General features: G+C 36.0%; 2 protein-coding genes across 5 annotated transcripts in view; one reads left to right on the plus strand and one right to left on the minus strand.

Annotated features, from left to right (window-relative positions):
- Positions 1-27,040, minus strand: part of ANO3 (anoctamin 3) — a 422,003-nt gene that overhangs the window by 59,332 nt on the left and 335,631 nt on the right. For all 3 annotated transcript variants that reach the window (XM_040495589.1, XM_040495590.1, XM_040495592.1), the window contains 2 exons: positions 21,306-21,402; positions 14,683-14,743 (listed from right to left, as the gene is read on the minus strand). In XM_040495589.1, coding sequence (XP_040351523.1) covers positions 14,683-14,743; positions 21,306-21,402 — 158 coding nt within the window. The remainder of the gene's footprint in view (positions 1-14,682; positions 14,744-21,305; positions 21,403-27,040) is intronic.
- On the plus strand, positions 1,336-14,417 carry MUC15 (mucin 15, cell surface associated). 2 transcript variants are annotated; one of them, XM_040495593.1, is made up of 4 exons: positions 1,336-1,565; positions 8,317-9,048; positions 11,063-11,212; positions 13,321-14,417. In XM_040495593.1, the coding sequence occupies exons 2-4, from the start codon at positions 8,355-8,357 to the stop codon at positions 13,479-13,481; spliced, it is 1,005 nt and encodes a 334-aa protein (XP_040351527.1). In that variant the 5' UTR covers positions 1,336-1,565; positions 8,317-8,354; the 3' UTR covers positions 13,482-14,417. The 2 variants fall into 2 exon arrangements, with proteins under 2 accessions (XP_040351527.1, XP_040351528.1); XM_040495594.1 differs by lacking the exon at positions 1,336-1,565 and adding an exon at positions 4,724-4,746.

Raw genomic sequence — 27,040 nt, forward strand, 5'->3', positions numbered from 1 at the left:
TAATTTCCATGCCTGGTATAGGCCATAATTACTATGGTCAAGTCAGAAAGTGGTAATGATATTCATACACATATCTAGGAAAATCCCTACGGGTATGGCACACCCAATCCTGCCAAATCATGTTCAGTTCTCTCAATAGACATAAAATATTTTTTCAGTTGGATTTTTTCCTAGTAACTGACTAATCTGAAAATAACCAAATGAATTCTATTAAGCTATTGCTCAGTAACCAGTTGCTTGATTTAATTTAACTTGCTTTTCTTCATACCAGTGCAGATACAGCTTAAATATCTTTTGAGGGAATGTTTTTTAGGGGTTGGCTTAATTCCTAATGAAACTCTGAAGGGGCCTTTGGACTTCAGAAAATTTAAAACTATAGCGTTACCTTGTTCTTTCCCGGGCCAATTAACTGGGTAGATTCTTTGCATTCAATTTGAAGCTCCTGTACTCCAGCTAAAGTTTCATTTTCTCTCTCAGCAGTTGGAAACCTATCTCCTTGAACAACAGAAACTAAGCATGAAACTTAGGCATACTGAGCTCAATGGGCCTTGGCGCTGGCCCCCAAATACTGGTGTGCAGAATATCCCAGAAACTACAGTTTCACTCGGCTCCCTTTCATAAGCCGTGGAAGGAAGTGAAGGAAGCATGCCAGGTTGTTATTCAACTCCCGTATTTAATCAAGCATTGCCCAGGCACTTCTGAAACTCTTCAGCTTCTAAATTGAGAGTAAAAGCAAAGAGAACACAGGATGGAAACTACTTAAACGTGAAGGCTCTCAGGATTACTCAGGATTGTGTGGCCATTCTCCCCAAACTCCTAAAGTCAGCAAGAAAGCCCATTTCAGTCCCGGTGGTTATTTCTAACCGAATGCTTCACAGCTTTCTCAAGGATGCCAATACACATTCTTTCATTTTGTGTTAAGTGACCGACTGGTGCCCTGCACATGAGGCCCCTCACTACTGCTCGCACTACTGCTCACGTTTTCTCCATTCAGGTGTTTGGTACCCTACTATGAGAAAGACAGGTTTGTTTATGATCTAAGAAAACATCATAGGACTTGCACAAAGCAACAGGTGCGGGCCATGAGTCATTTTGGTGTCCTCACCTGCAAAGGGGGAAGCCAGCATATGCCAGAAATTCCTGATACACCAAGGGACATTACCAAAGTCTTTCTCCCTTTTTTTTTTTTTTCATTTGGGGCAGGAAACAGATGACCCCTGGTTTGCCACCGCTCAAGAGACCCAGCCTGCCTCAAAGTCAAAATGGACCAACCTATGAAAGCTGGAGGGTTGGGCTTTTTTTTTTTTTTTTTTTTTAAGGCCTGAATGAGGTGATATCTTCATGCTGACAGCTGAGAAGCAGGTCAGTCAGGTTCTTGGGTGCTCTATTACACAAGCAAGATTGGGCCAGCTCCACCAAATTTTGTTTCTGACACCCTCCTGCCCAGTGGGACATTGTCATACTTCACCCCTCTGCTTTCTCTAATCCTCGGCAGACGCGTTGCAGCCGGGACAGCTGTCTGTGGTATTTTAGTTCCTGTTTGTAAATACCTCCAAAACCTGAAGGTAAGGGTGTGCTGGGTTGCCTGGGATTCCGTCTCTCTTTCTTTCTCTCTCTCTCCCTTACTTTTTCCCTTTTGCTTCCCCGCCCCCCCCCTCATTTATTTACCAAAGACAATCAAAGCAGGCTCAACTTTTGCCACTCTAGCAAGTAGTTACGGAGATCCTTGTAAAAACAGGTAGTTGTTTTGTTAAGTAATCACCTTCCAAATGAGCATTTGCACCAAGTGACTTAGTTTTTCCAATTACTGCCAAATTTGCTACATGATGAACCAGCTAGAGAGTTAAATAAAAACCTCACTTAAAATGTACAGGACTACAAGGGAGAGTTTCCTTAAATCAGATCTTAGTAAAAGTTTCAACATGTCTAAAGTGGAAATGGCAAGAATGTAAACTGATTACTTAGATTTTAATTATGCATTTTGGCTTTAAGGTTCTTGCTAAAGTACTAGAATAAGACAGGTTTTGAAGAACAATCTTTGAATTACAGGCTTCTGTATATTTTTCCAAGGATTTTATTAATCAAAAAAACTGGCAAAACGTTGTGTATGTAAACTATTTCACTTAACATGCTATGTGCTTACGGCCGGCAGTCACTGGATACCTAAAACGTTGTTAAGTCAGTTGCTTCAGAACACATCTTATGGAATGAAGGTGTGGATAAAGTTCCTTAAAATTATTTCCAGTTTGTGGTTGTGTGAAAGGCTCCTTTAATTAAAGGGATGCTTGTTTACTGCTTAGCCCTTTCTATTTGATCTACTGAGGCATTTTCTACAGACAGTGAAATGTAACAGAAGGCTGAAAACCCCAAGCTTGGGAATTGGGGTCCAGAATATTTCTTTTGGAGACAGTCTTTCTTTCTAAGCTTGATACTCTTCCACCTAATTATTTATTTCAGCACTGAAGTTTATGACTAAGAATGCTCACGTGAGCTGGGATCGTGACCTAAATATTTTTCCTGGATTTATGCATACCCCAGTCTTTTAATTAGAATTATGTTCACAAACTTGAATTTTTTTTTCCTAAAGGAAAAGTCATGTTTTTCTTTTCTTTTTAAATCAAATAAAAGTAAATGATACGCCCTAAGGTCCTCAGGTACAATCCTCCGTTCTGGCTACTAAGACTTCTCATCCTTTCAAAACCCTTTTATAAAAGAGGCATTTCTAGGAGCATAGTTCATTAGGTCCTCATTTATTGTGGCTTTCATTTAGGAACGGCAAATACTGTTGAAGATTGTAAAGGCCACTCAAGAGTAACACTCAGGGTCTGTCTGGGTTATTGGCTGCATGTCAGACTGAATTTCCTAGGACAAAGACAAACAAAACCCATCTGTCTTAATCTGTAGCCTGAGATCTATAATAAGAAACAAGCAAAAGCAACCGAGAGAGAAGAAGCACAGTCCAAGTATTGTTTAGTTGTTTCACAGCAGAATCCAGGTTTTCTATTATCCCCTTCGTGTACCTGAACTAACGCTGTCCTTTAACAGTTGGATTTTGACTGAGTTTAGAGTAACTAGCATTTCTCTTCCCTTGCATTGGTGGACCTCGCAGGGTACCTCCTTATTTTTAAAGCTTGGTATAAAATGGGTATGACTCAGTTACAACAGGAAGACTGGGCAGAATAATGACTTTATGCATTTAAGGGGAAGCAAAATTATGCACAGACAGTGTGAATTTGTTTCCCTCAATGGACACGGTTGCCATCTTCTCCCACCACCTCTGCAGCCCTCCATACAAAATTCAAATGTGAAGCCACTTTCTAGTGCCAACACCAAAAAACAGGGGAGAAAACTGTGTTCATTTTCTCTGCGTTCCATAATTATTTTTTAAAAAGTGAAACTCATACTCTCTGAAAGCATATTTTAAAATTTGTTAACTACCAGAAACGATAAAAATAGTTCAATATATACAGACAGGTTTAGAATCTGTGTTTCAAGTATCACAAAGTGGAAGGAAATCCTCCTCTCTTTTTCTCTTCCCTTTATAATAATTCTAGTCTTAGAGGTTTTTTAAGTTTGTAATGGTCTTAGCTCGGTTCCTGTGTTATACAGTCTCCAAATTCCTCTCCTGAGTTCCCACCTAGGGGCAAGAAGGGACAAAGACCGGGAGGGGGAATGATGCTACCTGGTTCTCCCGATTTGCTCTTGCTCTACGATTGTATTTTCTGTCGTCCCATCTTTGCCTGCCTCCACAGGGCACCTGGTTGACAGATGAACTTGGGCACACATGAGCACACCAACCATCATCCAGCATAACTTCACATAACAAGGACACAGCACAGTTTTAAATATTTAAACTCTACAGATGGAGAGAGGCTGAGAGAAAAGTGCAAAGAAAAAGAGCACAGATTTCTTTTACTGCCCTTCAGAGCGTCTGTATCACCTCCTTTAGACTTTGCTGCTTACCGTGTGTCTGGTTTAAGTCAGAATGGGGTCGAACTTAACCAACATTTCCTAGTCTTTTCTCCAGCAAAAACCCAGGCCTGAGATTCTGAAGAGCTGATGGTTTCTATTCCTGCCTACTTCTATCCCTTTAAGATGAAGGGACCTGAGTGAGAGGTGTAAACTGTTTCTCTTGGAAAACAAGGAGCAGAAGTGAAGTGTCCTCTGCTTCAGGCTGGGACAACAGGAATAAACTGATTCTGGCAAAAGCCTTACCCATAACTGGAATAAACTGTAAATAGTATTCACGGCATACATCGTCTCTCTCTTCTCTTTCTTTTCCCTCGAGATAAATTATAGGCAGAAACAGAAGCCTTGGCTCATTTGGGGTATTGATACCTTAGGTTTTCAAGTTACAGTCAAAAGCTGGGTAAAGGGTAGAGAGATCCCCTTGGTGGTTCAATGTTACAAAGTGAGTCAGGAACAACAAAACTCACTTTGCTGACTCTTGATACGTGGATTCTCATTACGGGAAGGGAGTGAAAGCTCATTCCTCATGTAACATGAGAAAATTAGAACAGCTAAGGGCTGTTTTTTCCCCTCTGATCACCACTTCATTAGGATGAAAAAATAACCAGAAAGCCTAGGTGTAGGGAAAGCAAGTCAAAATGTATAGTAATGACACAATGGGTGGCTAAGTATAGTTCGTAAAGAAATCAGACCACCGGAATTAGATAATGAGAAAGGTTATAATGTTTGCTATGAACCTGGCAGGGTTCACAAAAGGATGTTTCTGAAAAGATACATGTAAGTATTTCTAAAACTAAACTGAATTGTATTTTAAATGTGCCAGGTGGAGCATCCATTTAATAATGTGTTGGTGAAAACTAAAGGTCCTGGGGATAAGAACTTGTGTTTTGTTAATTTGTAAACTATATGCTAAAGGTGTTCACCCAGAACCATAGAGACGATTGCTGGCATTTTCTTAAATTGGGATAAAAGTGTATTTAGCGTGTTTGAGAGGTACTTAAGGTAGAAGGCCCTCATTTTCTAGTGTTTACAGTCATGGTATTATAAACTACTTTGGGTAAAATAATACAATTTGGAGAAACGGTGCTAAAAATATATTGGTGGGAAAAACTTTCTAAAAAGCAGCTGAATTCTAGATCCTTTTGTAACCAGTTTCTATATTCCTTTGTAACTTCTTTTACGCAGTTGAGTGATTACTAGCTTTAATAGTGAGGTTTGAGGCCTAACCCTATCTCTCAGTCATTAGCTCTGTGGTCTTGGTCACAATTACTTACATTTTTAATGCCCCATTTAATTATGTGTAAAACAGGATTGACAATCCTTTCCTCATTGTATGTTTGATTGGTTTGGGTAAGAATTAAATGAGAAAACATGTGAAGCACCTGACTTAATAAATGCATAATAGTAATATGTTTTCCAATTATGTTAACATTTTTAGGAACTATACCCATTTTCTTGGCTATCACAGAAATGTGAAAAATATAAACAAACAGTATCACAAATATAAATACCTAGGTAATTCCTACCAGGTTAAGAGACAGTATCACAAGCATACAGAAGTCCCTTCCATGGCTACCTAATCAGTACTGTCTCTTTCCTTCCCACAAGTAACCACATTCCTGACTTTTAACATTCTTTTAAAAACTTTTGACAGTTTTTACTTGTTTTTGAATTTTACATACACGAAATCACACACTACAACTGGCATTGTGAGCTCTGCATTACATTTGTCATAATCACCTCTGTTGTACATGGCTCTAGTTTGTTAATTTTCATGTATGAATATTTCACAATTTACTATCTGATCTGTTACTGATGGATGTTTAGGCTGGAGACATTTATAAATAATGCTCCTATGAATATTCTTGTCTGCCTGTCTGCCTAGGTTTTTAAGTAGATTTTTTTAAGTGATAAGCATAAGGTATGGCATATATTTGTAAAGCCTTAGAAATCCACAGGTATGGACTAATTACTAAAAGCTTTTGAAAAAATATATATATCAGGATATAGTATAAATATACTTAAATTGTACCACTATGTAAGGTACTATTAATCAGGGAGAGGGCACTTAAAAGAAAATCAGAGGGAGTACATTGAGGCTCCTCAAACCCTAATAAAAAATTATTAAGGTTGAAAATAATTACAAAAATTTCTGGAAGCGCTCTTAAGAAATGGCAGGTGGGGAGCCTGGGTGGCTCAGTTGGTTAAGCATCTGACTCTTGATTTCGGCTAAGGTCATGATCTCATGGTTTATGGGATCGAGCCCCGTGTCCAGCTAGGTGCTGACAATGTGGAGCCTTTTTGGGATTCTCTCTCTTCCTTTCTCTCTGCCCCTCCCCCATCGCACGCGTGCACGCTCATGCGCGTGCACGCGCGCGCGCGCGCACACACACACACTCTTTCTCAAATAAATAAATAAGCCTTAAAAAAACAAAAAAAGGCAGGTAGGTAATACTGGACCTTAAAGATAGCAGTTGCACCTCCCTACCCTGGATGCTGTAGTGAAAAATAAGCTCTAAGATACAATTCAAAGAGCAGGATATCAGTTTTCAGACTCTATCCTTTGAGGAGGAATAGCCTAATGTTTTCAAAAGAATATTTTAATATTAACGATCTTTCAAATTTTAGCATCTAATTAGGTTGGAGTCAGTAGTCTTGGATTTCAGTGCTACTCTTCCATTCACTAGTTTTCATTACTAGCCACTCTGGACCTCAGTTTCTTCCTGTGCAAAATGAAGATATTACAAGCATAATTTTTTTGGTCTCCAGGGATCATTGTGAAGATCAAGTAAGATGAAACTGTAAACCCTTTGAAATGTAAGACACAGAAATTATATTCTAATAATAAAAAAATAGAAGTTAATGTCTATTAGCTACTTACTTTAGGTCAGGTATTGTTTAAGGTACTTGTACTTAAATCTTCACTCTTCAGAACAGCATTGAGAGGTCAATATGATTATGATGATGATGCTTATTATGATGATTATTTTTCACAGGTTATCCATAATGCAAGTCAGAATTTTAATATAAATCTAATTTTAAAACCTTGTCCCTATATCCTGCTATCTGTGAACTATGGCATTTCCACACTTCAGAGGCAGAAGGATAAGAGATGAGAGAACTGTACAAGGGTTTCAACCCCCAACTCTGCTACTATCTGGCACCGTCATTTTTCCACACATGCTCCCAGCCAGATTCTTCATTTACACAGTAAGGGGATACAAGGAAAAAATATCCTAAAATCTAAAAGTCTTTCTGAATTTCCCTAATTTGGGATTCATAGGAAGAAGGGCATCATGAAGTGAAAAGTATTGTCAAAAAAGGGATGTTAATTTCAAATTCAAATAATTCAGATTAGGTGCTAGTGAAATATTTTCAAGTGGATTTCCTGGCTGATTCACTTGAAAGTGGTATGTATATAGTACAATCAGCAACATCATTTTCATCATAAATATTCCAAGTTACATCTTTATAAAGTACATATTTTCTTAAATAGGTTAAACAAATCAGCCAGCTCTACATGTCCCATATTTACAATGCTTTACTTAGCAATCTATATATAATATTTCATATACATACGAACTCTATGTATATGTTCATAGTTCATACATATATTTCAACTTGTCTCAAGCTAAATGATCTTTCAAATAGTGGAATAGTGGTGTATGGCTTGACAAAGTTTTTGCATGGCACTTCCTTAGAAGAAAGAAGAAAGAAATATTATACAGAATATAGAACTCACTCTAATTTTAGTACATAATCCAAACAAAATAAACTTTAGGAATAAAGAGTATGGTATTATCAATTAAGTGTTATGTATCTAGATCCTTATCACTTAAAAAGATTTTTGGGGGGCACCTGGGTGGTTCAGCTGGAGAAGCATCTGACTTTGGCTCGGGTCACGATCTCACCATTCTTGAGTTCAAGGCCCTTCGACAGGCTCTGTTCTGAATGCTGGGGCAGAGCCTGGAGCCTGCTTTGTATTCTGTGTCTGGCTCTTTCTCTGCCCCTCCCCAACTCGCACTCTGTCTCTCTCAAAAATAAATAAAAACATTTTAAAAAATTTAAAAAAGTTTATTTATTTTTGAGACAGAGAGAGAGAGAGAGAGAGAGAGAAAGAGAGAGAGGGAGAAAGAGAATCTGATGCAGGCTCCGTATCAGCACAGAGCCCCAGGGCTCGAATTCACAAACTGTGAGGTCATATCTCAGCGGAAATCCAGAGTATGATGCTTAACCTACTGAGCCACCCAGGTGTCTCAATCCTCATCACTTTAAAAATGTAGATCCATTTTTAAAAATTTGCTATTTTGTTGAATAATTCAGATGCTTGTTATTTTTTTCTTTCAGATTCCCCTTAATTACACCAGTACCAAAAAAAGGCTACAATGTTGACCTCAGCCAAAATTCTGTTGATTTCAAAAATGTTTAGTTTACTACTAATTGGAAGCCTTGGGGAAGAAGGTCTAGAAATAAACACAACGCAAAGCATTGCAGCAGGCTTAAAAGCGATGCAAAATGCATCTGTTCCTTTGGAAAGTGACGCAAATTTAAGCTCAGATAAAGAAAATAGAGAAACCTCCAATCCCAAAACAAGTAATTCCTCTCTTTGGGATCCATCAAATAAAAACCATGGAACAACAGAGGTCTTTGGCAATTCATCGACAAACAACTTTTCTGGGAATCCAAGATCCACGCCTACGCTTCCCACAAATCCTCCCTCGACCCAAGGCTTTGTTTCTAAATTGCCTCAGAACTCATCTATAGCAGACGAAAATCCTCAGCCTGTCTCAGCACCTCCCGATGCTACATCTGCTCCATCTTCAGAAAAGTTCACTTGGTCTTCAGCCAGTGATACCACGAAAACTCCTGACAACAGTTCAATTTCAATTAGCATCCTTCCTGCAGCACCAAACACCACGTCTGCGTCCCCCATGATAACGGAACCAGATGAATGGCTCACCACAACCAGTGACAGCTTCGTAGGGTTTACTCCTTATCGAGAAATGACCACTCTACAGCCCACCTTAAAGTTTACCAATAATTCAAAACTGTTCTCAAACACATCAGACCCCCAAAAAGGTAAATATAAATGGATTTAACTTTCTTTTTGTGTGAAATTGAATCTCGAACTAAGTCATATAGATTATATATCAGGAATGTGCCATATTAAAAAAACAAACAAAAAAACCCAGGAAGTCAGCAATAGCACACATGGTTCTCACTTTGAGGTGGTGACCATGATATTCGTTGGAAATAGTGAAGGGATTTTAGGGCTTAAGTCAGCATGCACTAGTCACTGTTGTATGGAAATGTAAGGAGACAGTGGGACAAATTTAAAAGGAGGTTAGGCTGAAAAGAAATAGAGACTGAGGTAGTGGTACAGTTTTGAGATGCTAGGTAACAGTTTTCACTGTATCTTAGAAAGCTACCTGAAATTTCCCATGCTTTCAGGAATAACATACAACTGAACTTTAAAAACATACGTATGTGAAAATTGAAATAAATGAATTTATAAATTATCTGATACCACAGAACAATCACAGGAAAAAAGAACACTGATATATATTTTACATGTAAATAAACTCAACCAAAGAAGATCCTCCTGAATTTTTAAGTTGGTACCTAATGAACACCATCAAAATTGAATACAGCTGTGAGTGTCAAAAGAAAATTGCTTCATGGGAACATTTTAATAATTCATTTAGGGATTATGCCAAGCTTTAAAATGTAAAGCTTTAAAACGTTATCTAATATTTAATAAAAGTACATAATCTTTTATTATTTTAGGTCTAACCAAGTGTTTATTTTCCTGAAATTTTTAAACAAACAATATTTTTTCCCCCATGAATTCAATGATTTCCAATACAACTTGTTTCCAGAATATATTAATGATGTAAACACAAAATCACATATACACATTCCTACTTGAAAGTTGTTAGCTTACAGGAAAAGTTTTAAATTCTAAAATCTAGGCTTTAAAATAGCACTGCAACTAATACATTGTGTACATATATATTCATTTTAGCTATAATTTTAACACATACTCTTATTCATATCCCCTCTGATATTACATCAGAAAGATTTTTAATAAATATTCCCTCTTTTGTCTGTCTACACTCAATATATATACTGAGAATACTGAGTATTTATGCCTACCTTTACTCTTTAATCAGAAGAAAATTACTTAACTTTGCTTTATTTTATTTTATTAATAATTTTGCTCTAAAGCTTCCAATGTATAGGTAATTTTTTTTATAAGTGGGCTTTAATACAGAATTACAGACTTTATAAGACCCCTTAATTAATAAAACTAATTAATTTTATCCACTTAATAAATTTTTTTTAAACTGAAAATACAATATACTAAATATGAGTTCAGGGAGCATTACATAGTTTATTGATAACTTAGTTTAAGATAGGGTACTTGGTGAAAGGGATGATTGAGTAAAATTTTGAACTCCCAGACCTACACATCTGTTCTCAATATGCAAGACATTGAAAACATCTTGCTTATGATCTGTTTGTTGTATCTTGAAATATTCTGTATCAGGATACACTGCTTTTTTCCTTATAATGCCTTTTCTGTTAGGGTTTTGTGGATTCATTTTCTATTACCCACTTATTCCCATTAGCTTTTTATTTTTCAATTATTATAGAGACAAGCTCAAAGTTCATTTCATCATTAAAGTTCATTAGAGATTCACAATTGATTAAAAACTCAACATGGCAGTCCATAGAGAAATCAGATCTTAATGGAGCATACACATGGTATTTCAGTACTATTGTTGTTTATAAAGGAAAGAAAGACAGTTATAAAACTAAGAAGTATTTCAAGGTAATTCAAAATTTGAAGTGTGGTTTTATTGGGAGGTATATTTGCCAATATATCCCAAATACTCAGTACTCCATAAAATATATACACACACACATCACCATTATCTAATTAAATATATATATATATGTATATATATATATATATATATATATATAGTTTAAAAGTCTTTGTTATAAAGTCCACATGTATATATTTCTCTTCTTTGAAAATTTATTTTCTATTTCTTTATCTGTTAATTATTTTTTATTTGTTCTCTAGAGAATAAAAATACAGGAGTAGTATTTGGGGCCATTTTAGGTGCTATTCTGGGTGCTTCATTACTTACTCTTGTTGGCTACTTGCTGTGCGGAAAAAGGAAAACAGATTCATTTTCCCATCGGCGACTTTATGATGACAGAAACGAACCAGGTAAAACAACTTTTAGAACTTCACTACATACAGTGGTTTTAATTAAAAGGGGATGCTAATGTTCACTACCTTACCTAGAAGGGATTCAGAGATTCATATGACAAAAACAGACCAAAGATTTATTATGATCTCTCTCTGTTTCTCAAAGACCATGACCAAAATAATTATGGACCTGTGGGTGGAATTTGGAAACCATTTGGAACTGTGGTTCATTCCATCACAATTACTTTTAAATAAACCAAATCCCAGAACCTGAAACATGTCTATAAAATTGGAAGATAATGGCATGCTATTAAGGAAAAAATGGCCAGTGTTGTTAGCACTAACTGCAAAGCCATTCTTTGTCATGTTGGATCTCTTAGCAGCAGGAATTTGAACAATGACTTATTGTTTTTATTTATTTTTTAGAGAGGTTGGTGGGCGGGGAGGACTGAGGAGGAGAGAGACAGAGAAAGAAAGAGAGAGAGAATCTCAAGCAGGCTCCACACTCAGCAAAGAGCCTGATACAAGGCTTGATCCCATGACCTAAGTGGAAATCCAGGAGTCAGATACTCAATAGACTGAGCCACCCAGGTGCCCCTGAACAATGACTTATTCTAATTTGGAGTTCTTCTAAAGTTTACACAGGTACAGTTGCCCTCAATCAATTATTTTAATAAGTCTCTAAAACAGAATCTATAAAGAGTTGTATATTTGGGTACATAAAGTCACAGTAATTCAGGAATTTTTCACTCATGTGATAGCAAAGACCAACCATAGCATCTATGAAAAAGAAATTTATCTGTTAAGAATAAAGCACTGAATTTGTTCTTAATGCAATAATACTAATTAGAATAGAAATGAAATAACTTCAAATGATTGATTCATTTTTTTAATACTACAGAAAAAAATATGTTTTCTGGTTTACATAAGGGATGCTTGCCATGATAAAAACAAAAACAAAAACCAAAACAAAAAAACTAGTTAAATGCCCCTGGTACATCCTGTTGAGAAAGCCTTTTGATTTTAATAAGTACAGATCATGACTGACATATTGTTCATCTTCAGAACCAAATCTGTTAATTGAAAATTTAACTTAATTCTATTTTGGGGGTTTCTAGCAATCCATATAAAATAAAAAGTGGCACTTTTCCAAATTAAAGGATAGGATTTCAAAAACAGGGGTATCCAACCTTTTTTTTTCCTTAACACCAGAATCTTTTCTTTATCTGTTATCAGAAGCAAAAGCTCAGTCTATCAAACTGATACAATTTAAGATGTGATTGAGGCAGAGGGGAATAACTCAATCATATCACCAGTTTTACTCTTTCAAGACAGCTCCCCCAGGTTACCAGGAACCCAGTTTGTAAACAGATGGCTTAAAGAATAGCTAGAATATGAGACTACCTAAATGAATAATTAGATCACTAATCTAATTAGAAATTAGTCACTGATTTAATATTTAAAGGTACCTAGTACATGCCAAGTTCTCTTTGAAAATAAACTCAAGATCATTAAGATAGTAATAACTGGCTATTCGTTAAAAAAGTAAAAAATAATCTCTTATAACATTAATCAGAAAACGTCAAGTGCATGATAACTAGGATCTATCATAAAGAAACATAAGCTTTTACAGATAGTTTTCTTCTGTCTCCATCTTCCCTGGCTCAACCATAAAAATGTTGAGATACTTAGTAAAATCATGACTCTGATTTAAAATTAATGCTCTTCACTTTTTAAAAATTATTTTTTGCACCAGAAACAAAAATTCTGAACATGTTGACAATGCTTTAAATTCACAAGATTCAAAAATCAATGAGACATATGTCTATACTTCTTCATGAAAAGTATTGCTCTCCTTTTGTTGTGATTTCTCCTTTATTTCCTTTATTTTTGGTCCTTTGGCAACAAAATTATTTTACAAGTTAAACTGTTCTCTTAGTCTTGGAAAGAAATGTGTATTGAAAAATATGCACTTGTTTAAATTTCAAACCTAGTGTCTGAAAAGCCCATATAACAGATGTACTTAACCTACTCATCTAGAACAATTTCTATAGTCTGGCAGATGCCTCAGCATGCATCCTCCAGACTGTTACCATAAAATAATTATTTTTTGGTTACTTTTTTAGTTCTGCGATTAGACAATGCACCGGAACCTTATGATGCGAGTTTTGGGAACTCTAGTTATTATAACTCAACTATGAATGATTCATCTATGCCAGCAGGCCGAGAAAATGTACGTGACGGCATTCCTATGGATGACATACCTCAACTTCGTACCTCGGTATAAAACCAAGAGGAAAGGCTTCTGATGGCATATGATCGCCTACATCCTAGTCTTTTCACAAACCCATCCTCCAAAAGCTGAAGCAAGATCACTGTCATGTGGCCTGTGCCAAGGAGAACCATAAAAGCAAGAGACTAGTAGCAGAAACAGACGATAATCTGAAAGGTTTCCTTTCTTACTATTTTTGGCTGTGCTGAATCATCTACTGAGTAACCTTAATTTGTATTTTGGTCTATTTTATTGTTAGTAGGAAACGTTTGTGGGAATCAGGTGAAACTAAAGAGTTTCACCATGACTGCCCTGCCTGATAATTTAATTAACCCTATACTCCTAATGCCATACATCAAGATTGTCACTCTCTTCAAGGAACAATGGAAGAGTAATTTATTTTTAATTTTGACTTAAAACAAGAAAGAGAGTATACAGAGTTTCTGTGCGTGGGAAATTAAAGTAAGAGGAGTGAGAGATTGTTCTCTAGTACATTTAGTTTTCCTATATCAGCACATCCATGGTAAGCCCCTTGAGTTGCCAAGTTGACAATGACATTGCCTTCAACAGGGCCATGGTTGGAAAACTGACCCTAACCAGGAAAAGAATCACTTCTCTTCAAAGAGTGGGAAATTCTAAACTGTTTTATTTTAGGCCTCAATTAATTGGGTGCTTTAAAGACTCAATGAGAATCATGGGGGGAAAAGTCAGCCAAAGCATATATTTGTACATAATTTTTACAGTTTTAAGATGTTAAATAAGAGCAAGATTTATTATGTATTAGGTATCATTGCTTGATCATATATGGAATAGATTCTGTATCTCTAAGTGTATAAAGTATAAGGTTAAAAAATTGATGAATGGAAATATTACACAAACAAAAATTTTTGAGCATCACTTTTACAAGCAGAAATACAATAAGTGTCATTTGGATTCATATGACATCTTTCAGTCATATGTTTGTTCTTAATTACCACCTGCTTTCAGCAGGAAAAATACACTTCTTAGTATAGGAAGGTTGAGGTTTTAGGGACTAGAGGATTAGATCAATAGTTAAATTCCCAAAGAAGCACTGAATGTGTGAAGAGGGCAAACAAAGCAAGAGGTCTCACTGTTAAATGGACATGTGTGTGCCTGCACATGTGTGTGTGAAGAAACACAGCAGTAGCCTCAGAAAATGAGGACCAGGAATTAAGTAACAGAAGAACTTACTTACCCCATATTGCCATAAAAATAGCAAAGAAGACCGTTCCTCCATTATCAAACAAATATGTCACCTTAATGGAAAACAAAGCAAAAATATTAGTCACATATTGATTGATTGATCAATTGATTGATTGATTGATTGATAATAATCTAGTGATTGCCATCTACATTTAGATTCTATGATTTTTTTTCCAAAAGGAATCACATTATTTTATGATTTGTAAATATGAGATATGAGATCCTTTCATGGGTCCTGAAACTGTTTCATATGATTTTCTCTTTGGGGAGATGTAAGGGATCAGCATTCCCCTCCCCCCTTTTCTTATTTCTTTCCTCTTCTTCCCTTTGGACTTCACCTTCAATTTCTGCTTAGAAGTGGCTCTAGTACCCTGAGGAAGTATTTGTGGGGCATAGATGGTCAAGGTAAAGTTAGCTTTTCAGTTGAGGCATACCTAGCTGCACTTCCTGTCAGCAAAACGTCCAGGACTGAGGAAGTTGCAAAATGAAGAATTCCACCTATGAGCCAGAACTTTCAGTGGAAAGTATCACAGTGCTATCCCTACTTTCTGACATCTTTCAGAATGTGCCATGGGTCCAATAGTGGCTATGAGTTGTTTTTTTTTAAGAAGTTTCACATATCACTTAAGATTTAGGATATAGTCCGAGTGTTTTTGAATCAGACATTATCTGAATTTTTATAAAGAACAAAAAATTGTATTGCTGAATACAATATTCATGGTTGCAAAGATTGATTTTAATAAATTGTAAATTCAACTTACCTTTGCTTCTTTTCATTTGCATAATGCCCTCATATACTTATAGTGAGGGATATTAAAACAGTATAGCCAAGGCAATATATATTTGACAGTCATATAAATACTATAGAAACTATAGGGAGAAGAGGGATACTATCCTCACAGGAGAGAAAGGCCAAATAAGGGCAAAAGAACATTATTATAAGGGAAGTGGGAATAGAATGGTGTTTGTTTTGCTCAGTCTACAGTCTAGAGACTGGTCAGTGGGAGCATTAAAACAGTATTAATATGTATTTTAATTGTAACATCTGGAACACTCTGCAAAACAATATGTAAAACAGATAAAGGTAGGGTGTGTTTTCCTGTGATAGAATGCTACTGAAAATATCATTATACAACACATGTGCTCCTTTCGAAGGTTTGTGGATAGGTGCAAGATGTCCTGGATGGCCCTGAACTTCTATGATGAGGTTTGGGAGTTCTAAAAATGTTATGTGAGTTGGTTTTCACAAGAGTCATCACTATATATTATGTACAGGAGAGAAAGGGGCCATAAAGAAATTCTCCTACAGTGCTCATAAAATTACACCCAGTGAGGGAATCCAGCGTTTCTGTTTCCAAAGGCATCCCATGGAGACACCTGCTGTTGCCAAGCAGCTGAACAGCTGTCTGCTTTCCTTTATAACAGACTTAGTGCAGGAAACAGCCTCTTAGAGTGTTAGAACAGAGACTTTACACGTGGGGACTTAAAGGTCACTAAGGAATAATGGCTCTCTCCTGCTCCAGAAAGAGCAGTCCTTTTAGAAAAGTGGCAAATGAAAAGCCATGCTTAATAATTGTGTGGTATAAATATGATTTGTTATAGTTTATGCAATGTTTTCCCTAAAAATGTTTTTCATTTTATTTCTTCTAAGTTTGTTTACAAATCTTTCAGATACCTTTTTTTTTACTCCATAAATTAAACATGAATGATTTAGAAATACATCCATTAGGCACAGCAAGGTATACATGTAATCCTCATGTAATGTCAGATTCCATGCATGTAATGGGAGATTAAGCTAAAATGGGAGTTAATGGAAAACTTGAGAACTTATCCTAAGGAGGAGTATAAAAGTATAAAATCCTTGTGTGAGAGTCACTAAGATATTACAGGTGGGATGCATTATGATGTGGGGGGCCACAGACACAGTAAGAGCAATTTGATGCCTATGGTTATAGCTTGAGGTGCTAAGGGTTGCATTGAGGGTGTTGATATAAGAGCTGTTGAATGAAAACAGGGAACAGGGAGAAGAAAGAGTCAAGCATAGCATGGATGGCTCAAGCTCAGCAGATGATTGGCAGGAGAATAAAGGGGGAAAGAGGCATTCTGCTCAATAGGAAAGGGTCGCTTGCCCTATAAAAGAAAATTCCAGATGAAATCTCAAAAAAAATTCCCAAAACAGAATAGACTTTTCCAAATCAAAAGGAAGTTTGTCTTATCTACAAGTGTATGTTTGCAATGACTTATTTTATGAGAAAAACAGCTCCCCTTTATGCACAGGGGGACCTATGGACAAGCATTTTATTCAACATCGTTGATGTGAATAGGAATAATATATAAAGACAGAAGCAAACTGAACCTCAAACAAAACTGTGTTGAAGCACAAATTCTCCATTATCTTTGACATCTGATTTCTCTTGGAGAGTTGAGTGTGGCTAGAAACCAATAAATGTGGGTATTGTTCAGAGGTAAATTTCTTACTAGGTTGGAAGCTTACAGACTATTCCTCTTCTACCGTAGTTGCTGGGTCTGTCTCTAAAATTGTTTGACGGGTTCAGAGGAGCATAATAAGCATGTGGAAACTGCCACTGATACTCCATTAAAGCCCCTGTGGGCCAAGGAGAACAGGCACTTCTTGGGCAGATTCAACCTTGCAGACCAGGCTATTACGTGCAAAGAGGAGAAAGGAGTTGGAATTTAAGCTGGAGTTCATGCCTCTCTCACTTCCTCAGTCCTTCATTCTCAGACAGGGCAAAATCTGTGTAACTGCCTATGTCCACTCCACCTGATTACAAGCTGCATCAAACATGGAAACATCAGTAGTCCACACCCAACCTCCTCTCCATTCCTGATCCATTATTATTTAGGGCAATATCTTTGTTAAATGTGGTCCTAGAAATCAACTAAGGAGCTTGTTAACATGCAGAATTCTAAGCCTTATCTTGACCAATCGATTCTGAATTTTAGGACTTGGAGCCCAAGAATCTACTTTTTAACAAATGTCTTATGTGATCCCATACCCACTTTTCTATGAAGTTTCTTAAAGAAAAAATACTCTGTCCTCTTTCTATTGTAGCTTCAATGTAAGTATATGGTCTGAGCTCATATTTGGTATTGAGTAAAAGTTTATTAAGTTAAAAAAACCCAGAAACTAATAACTATTATGAACAAAGCTCACCTCAAGGGTTGAGGCACTTTTAAAATTATATGAGAAAACAATGCAGAACTCTTCTATCCAATGATAGCACCTTAACCGAGAAATCCTACCATAATGCTAACTGACATTGTGGTGTTAGGTGCTTTTAAATAAATGTGCAAACATCACTGAATTACTTAATTGCAAAAATTTCTTAATTACCATATTTTTAAGGATTAAAATTGAAAATAATCATCAAAGAAAATGTTAATGTACTTAAATAAAATTTTTATCATATGATGGGACCATTTTTGTTCCATGAAATACGTCCTTTAAATTATTAAAATAATTACATGTACACATGCATACTTTTCAATAAAATATGACAGATTTAATTTTCTGTTACTTGTCACAAGTGGTGAATGACTCCACAACAAATTAGCAAGTTTCTAGAAGACGTGGCCAGATGATCCTAGATTGTCTGGCCTGTTTTTTGGTAATCATCTGTTCCTTTATTTCTGACACTTCCCTTCAAATAACTTCTAGATGTGTAAGTTTATAAACCGTTTTTAAAAAAGAACATTATTTCCATCAATGAAAGAATAGTAATTCTTATTTTTAATGTATGAAACAAGTACTTACATTTTATCTTAGCCAGAGAAACATATATAATACATATTCAATATTTCTTCCTGGTGGCGTTTATTTCTTGCATTGTTCCAGAACACAATATTCTCCTCTGCAAGGTAACTTTTCCACCTTCCTTTAAATAGTTATTAACTGAATTCTTTCTTAGTCATACCTGTCCCTATACATACTCTTTTCTACTAATATTGCATAATGACAAAAAGCCTCCTATATTTAGTGTTTCCTTTGACAGTTTCTTTGCTTTATCACTCTGCCATTAGGGGTGTTTCTTATTTTTAGTGTTCAGATACTGCTAGTGTGTCTTATTAACTCTGTACCAGTAAAAGTAGAAGTAAAATATATATGGATTTGTTGGTATCCCTAAGGCTGTCATATATCCTTGAAATGCATGGGTTAGGAGGACATGTATCTCTACATCTCATAACTTTAATATGTGGCTTTTGCAAAACGTATTGAGAAAATGCTTCCCAAAACAAGACATCTTTGTGGAACACTTAAACAAATTCAAAACTAAGTATAATTTTATAAACTAAACTATAAACAAAACAGATTTTCCTGTGCCTTGTATTCACAATGAACTATCCAGAAGCTAATTTTACTAGGTTTGGGCTTGTAGTAGGGTATTGAGTGACTTCTGATTTTATACTCTGCCTCATCAAACTTCATTGTATAGAGACCTCTACTTTGAACAAGATGGAGTAACTGAGATTGATTTTATCCCCATTCTGGAAACAACAAAAAAATGCACAAAATACATAAGCAACAGATTTCAAGACAGTGGATACTAGGCAGGAAGAGCCATAAATGATCCTTGGGAGGAAGGAAACACGTGAGGTGAGCATTACAACTGCCTCAGATTACTGCACGGAAAGAGTTCGTAGGACGTAAACATGGGCACCCCAGACAGTGCCCAGTGAGCGTGTCTGTGAGGAAACCTCTTGAGGAAAGAACCACCTGAAAGGATTATTAGTGAGCCCATTCCCACCAGCCAGACTGGAAACCCTCTATTTGCAGTGCAGTTGCTACAGTACACGGCCAGATCTTGCTTTCATTGCAAGGAAAAAATCATGCTAGTTACAGTACTGCTATGAACCTACCTTACAAATCTTAAAAGCAAGACCTGGGGCACCTGGGTGGCTCAGTTAGTTGAGCATCTGACTCTTGATTTTGGCTCAGGCCATGATTTCAGGGTTCATGGGATGGAGCCCTGCATTGGGCTCTACGCTGACAGACCAGAGCCTGTTTGGGATTCTGTGTCTCCCTCTCTCTCTGTCCCTCCCCTGCTCAGGCTCGCTCGCTCTCTCTCTCTCTCTCTCTCTCTCTCTCAAAATAAATAAAACTTAAAAAAAAGCAAGGCCCAAAAGGACCAAATTATTTCCAAGTAACTAAATTATAATACCTCTACACATCTATTAGAATAGTTAGAATAAAAAAGACTAGCCATTCTGGGGATTAGTGACTGTATGGAAAACTGGAACCCTCATATACTGTGGATAGGAATGTAAAATGGTATAAATGCTTTGGAAAACATTTTGGCAGTTTCTTAGAAGGTTAAACGCCCACCTATCATATAATCTAATCATTTTAGTCCTAGGTTTTTACCCAAGAGAAATAACAGTGCCTATATGGAGATTTGTAGATGAATGTTCAGAGCAGCTTTAGGTAAAACGGTAATTCAAAACAACCCACGGGTCCATTAATAGATAAACAGATAGACAAATTCTGGCATAGCTGGGTAATGCAATACTCCTCAGCAATAAAAAGAAAAGATCTACTGATAAATGTTACAACATGGTTGAATCTCAGAATAACTATGCTGTGTGAAAGAAGCCAGAAAAAAACCCACAAACTGTACGATTCCATTTACATAAGAGTCTCTAGAAAATACAAACTTTTCTATAAAGACAGAAAGCAGTTGGTTGCCTGGACACAGGGGTGGAACTGGGGAGGAGAGGGAGGCAGGGATTACAAGAGGCCATGAGGAAACTTTTGGAAGTGATTATATGTCCATTATCTTTCTTGGGGTGATGGTTTCACAGGTACATATATAACATCAAAATGTGTCAATTTATACACTTTAGATGTGTACATATTATTATATGTTAATTATACTTCAATAAAACTTTTAAATATAAACAATAATCATTGTAAAATTCAGTTTCTCAAACTTGTATGCACATGGGAATCATCTGGGAAGTTTTAAAATAGATGGATGTCTATGTTCCAAACCCAATGATACTGATTTAATTAATTACTCTGGGGTGTGGCTTGGGCTTCAGAAGTTTTAAGAGCCTTCAGGTTATCCTAATAGGCAGCGACTTGAGAATTTTTAGTATGTTGTTTCCTTTCTTTTGTAAAATTAAAGTATTGGGGTTTTTTGTTTGTTTTTATTTTTTATTTAGAGAAAGAGAGAGGATGAGCTGGGGAGTGGGGCAGAGGGACAGAGAGAATCTTAAGTGCAGGGCTCAATCCCATAACCCTGCGATCATGACCTGAGCTGAAATCAAGAGTTGGATATTCAATCGACTGAGCCCCAGGTACCCCTAAAATTAAAAGTGTTGTAATGAGTATTCATGGATGATGGAAATTTAATCATTAGCAAGAGATATAATCATCTTCTCCTAAAAAGAATCTATATGTCATTCCAAGTGGAAGTTTATGTCCATATGACAATAATCGGTTATAAAAACAAAGGAAGACTAAAATATTCAAATAAAAATATACTCATTTTATAATTGCTGCCGAATGATGATCTATTCAAGTTTTCACTTTTTCCTACCTACTTCTGAGAAAAAGTAGAGCTCGGGAAGGAGAATGCAAGGGTCCACACTCACCTTGGCATAGATACAGCTTTCATTGAGTCTCTGCAGTGAGCAGTTCTTGTCACAGAGAGGGCACATGAAGACTTCAGTGGCCTTGCAAATTTCTTGGCTTGGGAAACCAAAGAAGAGAGAGAAAGCATGAACCTCCATGTTTAAGAAGGTGCTTAGCTCCTCTGGCTAGTCCTGTGGGAAGCAGCAAGGCAGAGAGGAAAAGAAGACACGGATAGTGGGAGTGGTGGACAGGTAAGCAAGAACTTAGAGTGGTTCCAACTCAAATTTTTAGGATATTTGTGATACGGACATTTTTGTTGACTTCTTCAGTTTTAGAAGTCTCTGCCTGGATACGGTAATGATAGTAGGCCATATTTGACACTTGTGAGACACTTGTGGGCTTTGTTACAAAGATAGTTACACATGATTTCATGGCACTGAGGGTAATCTTGTAAGGAACACCCAAGTGACTTTCAGCCAAGCTCACAGCTTGGAAGTGCCTGAGCTGAAATCAAATCTTTCTCCTGCATCTCACGCCTTAGAATCACCAAGATGAACAGCACCCATAATTCACACAAATCCACACAAATTCATAACTCGCCCTCCAGCCAACAGGGGCATCACATTCAGTAGAAATTTGAGGGAGTTGACTTTTTTTTTTTTTTGTGGTGTCTTGACACACAGTCATGATGACATGACATAGTCTTTATTTACTGAAACCTATTATATTTTCTATTAGAATATAACTTGATAATACTTGTCTCTTCAGTTTTATGCCCACTAACTTTTAAAGATCTCATCATACATTTTAGATGACTTGTGATAGGAGTAGGGCACCAGTAACAATTTCTCAAAAGCCTCTCAGCCTGAGTTCACAGCAACCTATTTTTAAAATGTTTTGTGCGTTTATCTGTCAGAAGTGGCCCTTTCCCACTTAGTAGCCTCTAAATAAATTGTCTTTAATTAAATCTGCCCTGGAAATGTTGAAGGTAATTTAAAGGCTTTTGACAGTAAGTCTGGAAATGCAACTGTTAATAAAGGTTTAATTGGCAGTGTTTACAGCACAATTTACTGTTTTCAAAAATACACCCTCAAATGAAGCAAAAAAACAATGTATTTCAAATGCTGGATTTATAAAATCTCACTCTAAAGTGGGAATAAATAGTAAGTAATAATACTATATAGTAATACAATGCTTTAAAGTGGGCAAAAGTGGGTTCATGTCCATTTAGTCTGGTCCTCACTGCAATCTCTGCAATGGTTAATTATCTCCACAACTGAGAGTAAACTGATGTTTAATTTAAGTAATTTGCTTGAGGTCATACAGCTAAAAAGAGGTACTTCAGGGAGCCTAATTTAGGTTTTTGTGATTCTAGGTCAAGTTCTCCATCAGCTACAACATATCTCAAAGAGAAATGTTTTTATTTCATATTAAAAGTGACTTTCCCGTGAAGGGGATTGAGTTCACTTCTGATGATGAGCACGGAGTAACTCACAAACTGTTGAATCATTATATTGTACACCTGAACCTAATATTACACTGTATGTTAACTGTAATTGAATAAAAAAAATCTGGCAAATAAAAAATAAAATAAATAATTTTCTTATAAAACTTTTATTAATGATGATGATAGTGTTATGGGTCTAAAAAATACTATAATTCTCCTACTTTCACACACACCATCTTGCTAGTAATTGGGATGTCTATATGAAGTAAAGCAGGTAAAACATACATATTAAAAGACCAAAAGAAAAAGATGATACCTCCTCTTAGTAATGCTACTAATTTGTAGGAACAAGAAGAATTAAAACAGTCCTTGAAGGAAATTTTGCTTACAATTTAAAATTCATTGTGTTTCAAGAATAACACAATGTGTCCTGCATTGAAATCCCATACTAAAAAGTATTAGAGGCAGTTTTTACCACGTCATATTTCCCATCTCCTAAATTGTCAAACAAAAGCACAAATCTATCAAAACACTGTGTCTAGAATCCCAAACCATCAGACTGAACACTATTTTGAATTCCAGAATTATTAAATTCATTTTTGGTAAGTTGTTCAATGTTTAACTCGGTATGTAACATAAAAAAAAATAAACAATTTTTGACAACATATATTTTAGCCTAAAATAAAGAATTTAATACTAGCACAAATTTCTTTGAGTTTAGTTAACCACTAGAGGGAGGGAGAGTGCACAGCATGAGTGTTTCTTCATATCTTCTGCGCAGCCTGATAACAGAAACCACCACTTGAATTGTCGCTTTCTTTTATTTGACATCTATTGTCAGACATACCACCAAGGGCTGATTTGAAGGAAATAATAATTACCACCAACTTAAGATAGCAGGAGAAGCTAGCAATTTGTCCTTTCGGGGGTGGATGTCTAGACCCGCTCCCGGGCCCTCCTGTGATCCTATAAAGATGACAAAGCACAGAAAAGGTGCTTGGTGATGTCCATTTTGAGGAAAGTGAAAATGTGAAAGTATGTTTAAGGGAAGGCAGTATGGAAGCATGAGCAAAACATGGATTTTAGAATTAGATATAATTACTGGGGAAAAGTAAACCAAATCACAAGATATTAGAATTACTATTACCAAACAGAATAAAACAAAACAAAGATAACACGTGTTGGCAAAGATGTGGAGGTTTTGGAACATTTGCACGTTGTTGGCAGGACTGTAGAATGGTGCAGCCACTATGGGAAACAATATGGAGGTTCCTCAAAAAATTAAATCTAGAACTACCATATAATCTAGCAATCCCACTTCTGGGTATATATCTAAAAGAACTGAAAGTAGGATCTAGAAGAGATATCTGCACTCCTGTGTTCATTACAGCATTATTCACAATAGCCAAGATACGAAAATAACCCAAGTGTCCACTGATGAATGGATAAAGAAAATGTGGTATAAACACAAAATAGAATATTATTCAGCCTTAAAAAAAAAGAAGGAAATTCCACATATGCAGCAACATGAATGATGAACCTGGAAGACATTGTGCTAAGTGAAATAAGCCATGCACAGGATAAATACTCCATGACTTCACATATTTTAAGTATTTAAAACAGTCAAACTGAGAGAAACAAAACAGAATCATAGTCGCCAGAGGGGAGGAGAGGAGGAAGTGGGAAGTTGCTCTTCAACAGATATAGAGTTCCAGTTATAGAAGATGAATAAGTTCCAGAGATCTGCTGTACAACATTGTGCCTAGAGTTAATAATACTGTAATGCTCACCTAAAATTTCGTCAACAGGGTAAATCTAATGTTAAGTGGTCTTACCACAATTAAAAAGAATCCAGTAAAGGTTTAAAACTTAGCTGACCACATACTATATACATTCTCCTGACCGAGTCACTTACCTCTCTGTGGTTCTATTTATTCATCTCTAGATGAAGATAATATCTAGCTGGGATATTACATAAGGGATATTGATACTGTGCCCGGCATATCGTAGGCACTAGATAAATAGAAACTTCATTGCTAAGGATGTTGTCAGGAGAGGGTTCAAGAGGTCCTGTATTACCCAACTGTTTTTGAAAGGCTGGTCTAATACTGAAAACCACATCAATTTCTTGGCAAGTTCTAATACCAAAGAGGAAAGAAGGGACCAGAAAGTTGGGGCTTCTGCTCTTTGTTCTGGACCTGAAAAACTATTTTATCTGCCTGCTTGTTCATTTTTACATCCCTATGATATGTACTCTGCCAGCAAAAATCTGACCACATTTGGTTAGGTAAGGCCAATGAACACATATAAATAGACACATGTACATATATATACAATAAATAATCCACAAATTGATTGCTACATAATTCTACAATGAGCTACAGAACAGGTAATATGACCTTAATTTATATAAATATGGACAGTAGAAACACAATAAATCCAACCCAATCTTCAGCTTCTTAACATTTTGTTACCTTGTAACAAAAAATAGTTTCATAAAATAATACTAAGACAATGCAACACCAAATAAAAGCCCCGTGCCCTCTCCTGACCTGCCATAACACCTACGACTGAACGATGTCTGACACCTTGAATAGAAAATTTCAGTCCCATGAAGTTTTGAAAGTCAAGATATTCAGTGATGCTTATCTTGGTTTAGAATAGAAAGTCTGACAAGATGTTAATTATAGTGTGACAGAGTAGCAGTAATAGAATACCATAAAGCGCTGAAGAAAAGAGTTTGCTAATGCCTTTTAAAGCACTCCGTGTTCTAAAGGTACTTATATACAAGAAGTCTAATTTACTCTGTTGGTACATAAATCAATAGCAAGAGCAAATCTATTCCTTTCATTGTTTTGCTCATTTTCAGCTTTGCAGGGGTAGAGGACAGAGTCTACAACACATGGTAAAAATTTGCGAATATATTCTCCATAGAACCAATCTGAACAATAGCTAACCATCTGAGAATCATTTTGTGTCTTCATCCATTCATATTAAAAGAGTAGTTTTCTAAAACCCTGAGAACTCTACCAAAAAAAAACCTGTTAGAACTAATAAATGAATTCAATAAAGTTGCAGAATACAAAATCAATATACACTTATCAGTTGCATTTCTATACGCTAGCAATAAACTATCAAAAAGAGAAATTAAGAAAATAATCCCATTTACAATTGCACCAAAAAGAATAAAATAATTAGGGTTAAATTTAACTAAGGAGGTGAGAGATCTACACACTGAAAACTAAGATGTTGATGAAAGAAATTGAAAAAGAAACAAATAAATAGAAAGATATTTTGTGCTCATGAATTGGAAGAATTAATATTGTGGAAATGTCCATACTACACAAAGACTTCTACAGATTCAATGCAATCTCTATGAAAGTTCAATGGTATTTTCACAGAAATAGAAAAAGCAATCCTAAAATATGTATGGAACATGAAAAACCTCAAGTAGGCAAAGCAATCTTGAGAAAGAAGGACAAAATGGAAAACATGATATCCCTGGTTTCAAATAATATTAATTTTAAAGCTATAGTAATAAAAACTTATGGTATTGGAATAAAAACAGACACATAGATCAATGGAACAGAATACAGAACCCAGAAATAAACCCATGTATATGTGGGCACTTTTCAACAAAGGGGCCAAAATATATAATGGAAAAAGCATAGTTTCGTTGATAGATGGTGTTGGAAAAACTGGATATTCACATACAAAAGAATGAAACTGAACCCCTATCTTACACCATATGTAAAAATTAACCAACAAAACAAACATGCAATCTACAGAATGGGAGAAAATATTTACAAAACATATATTTGATGAGGGGTTAATATCCAAAGTATATAAAGAACTCATACAATTCAATGCAAACAAAAAATCTGATTTAAAAAATGGGCAGAGAAACTGAATAGACATTATTTTTTCAAAGAAGATATACAAATCAACAGATACATGAAAAGGTGAATCAATATCATTAATCATCAGGGTAATGCAAATCAAAGCCACAATGAGGTATCACCTCACACCTGTTAGGATTCCTATAATCAAAACATTGCTGATGGGAATGTAAGTTAGTGCAGCCACTATGGAAAACAATATGGAGGTTCCTCAAAATATTAAAAATAGAACTCCCATATGATCCAGGAATCCCACTTTTAAATATCTACATATCTTCAAAGGAAATGAAAATAGGATCTTGAAGAAATATTTGCATTCCTATGTGCATTGCAGCATTACTTACAATAGCCAAGATATGTAAACAACCCAAGTGCTCATCAGTAGATGAATGGACAAAGGAGATGTGGT

This window comes from Herpailurus yagouaroundi, unplaced genomic scaffold (assembly GCF_014898765.1).
Source record: "Herpailurus yagouaroundi ecotype Mexico unplaced genomic scaffold, PumYag 187, whole genome shotgun sequence".
In the NCBI taxonomy this organism is placed as follows: Eukaryota; Metazoa; Chordata; class Mammalia; order Carnivora; family Felidae; genus Herpailurus; species Herpailurus yagouaroundi.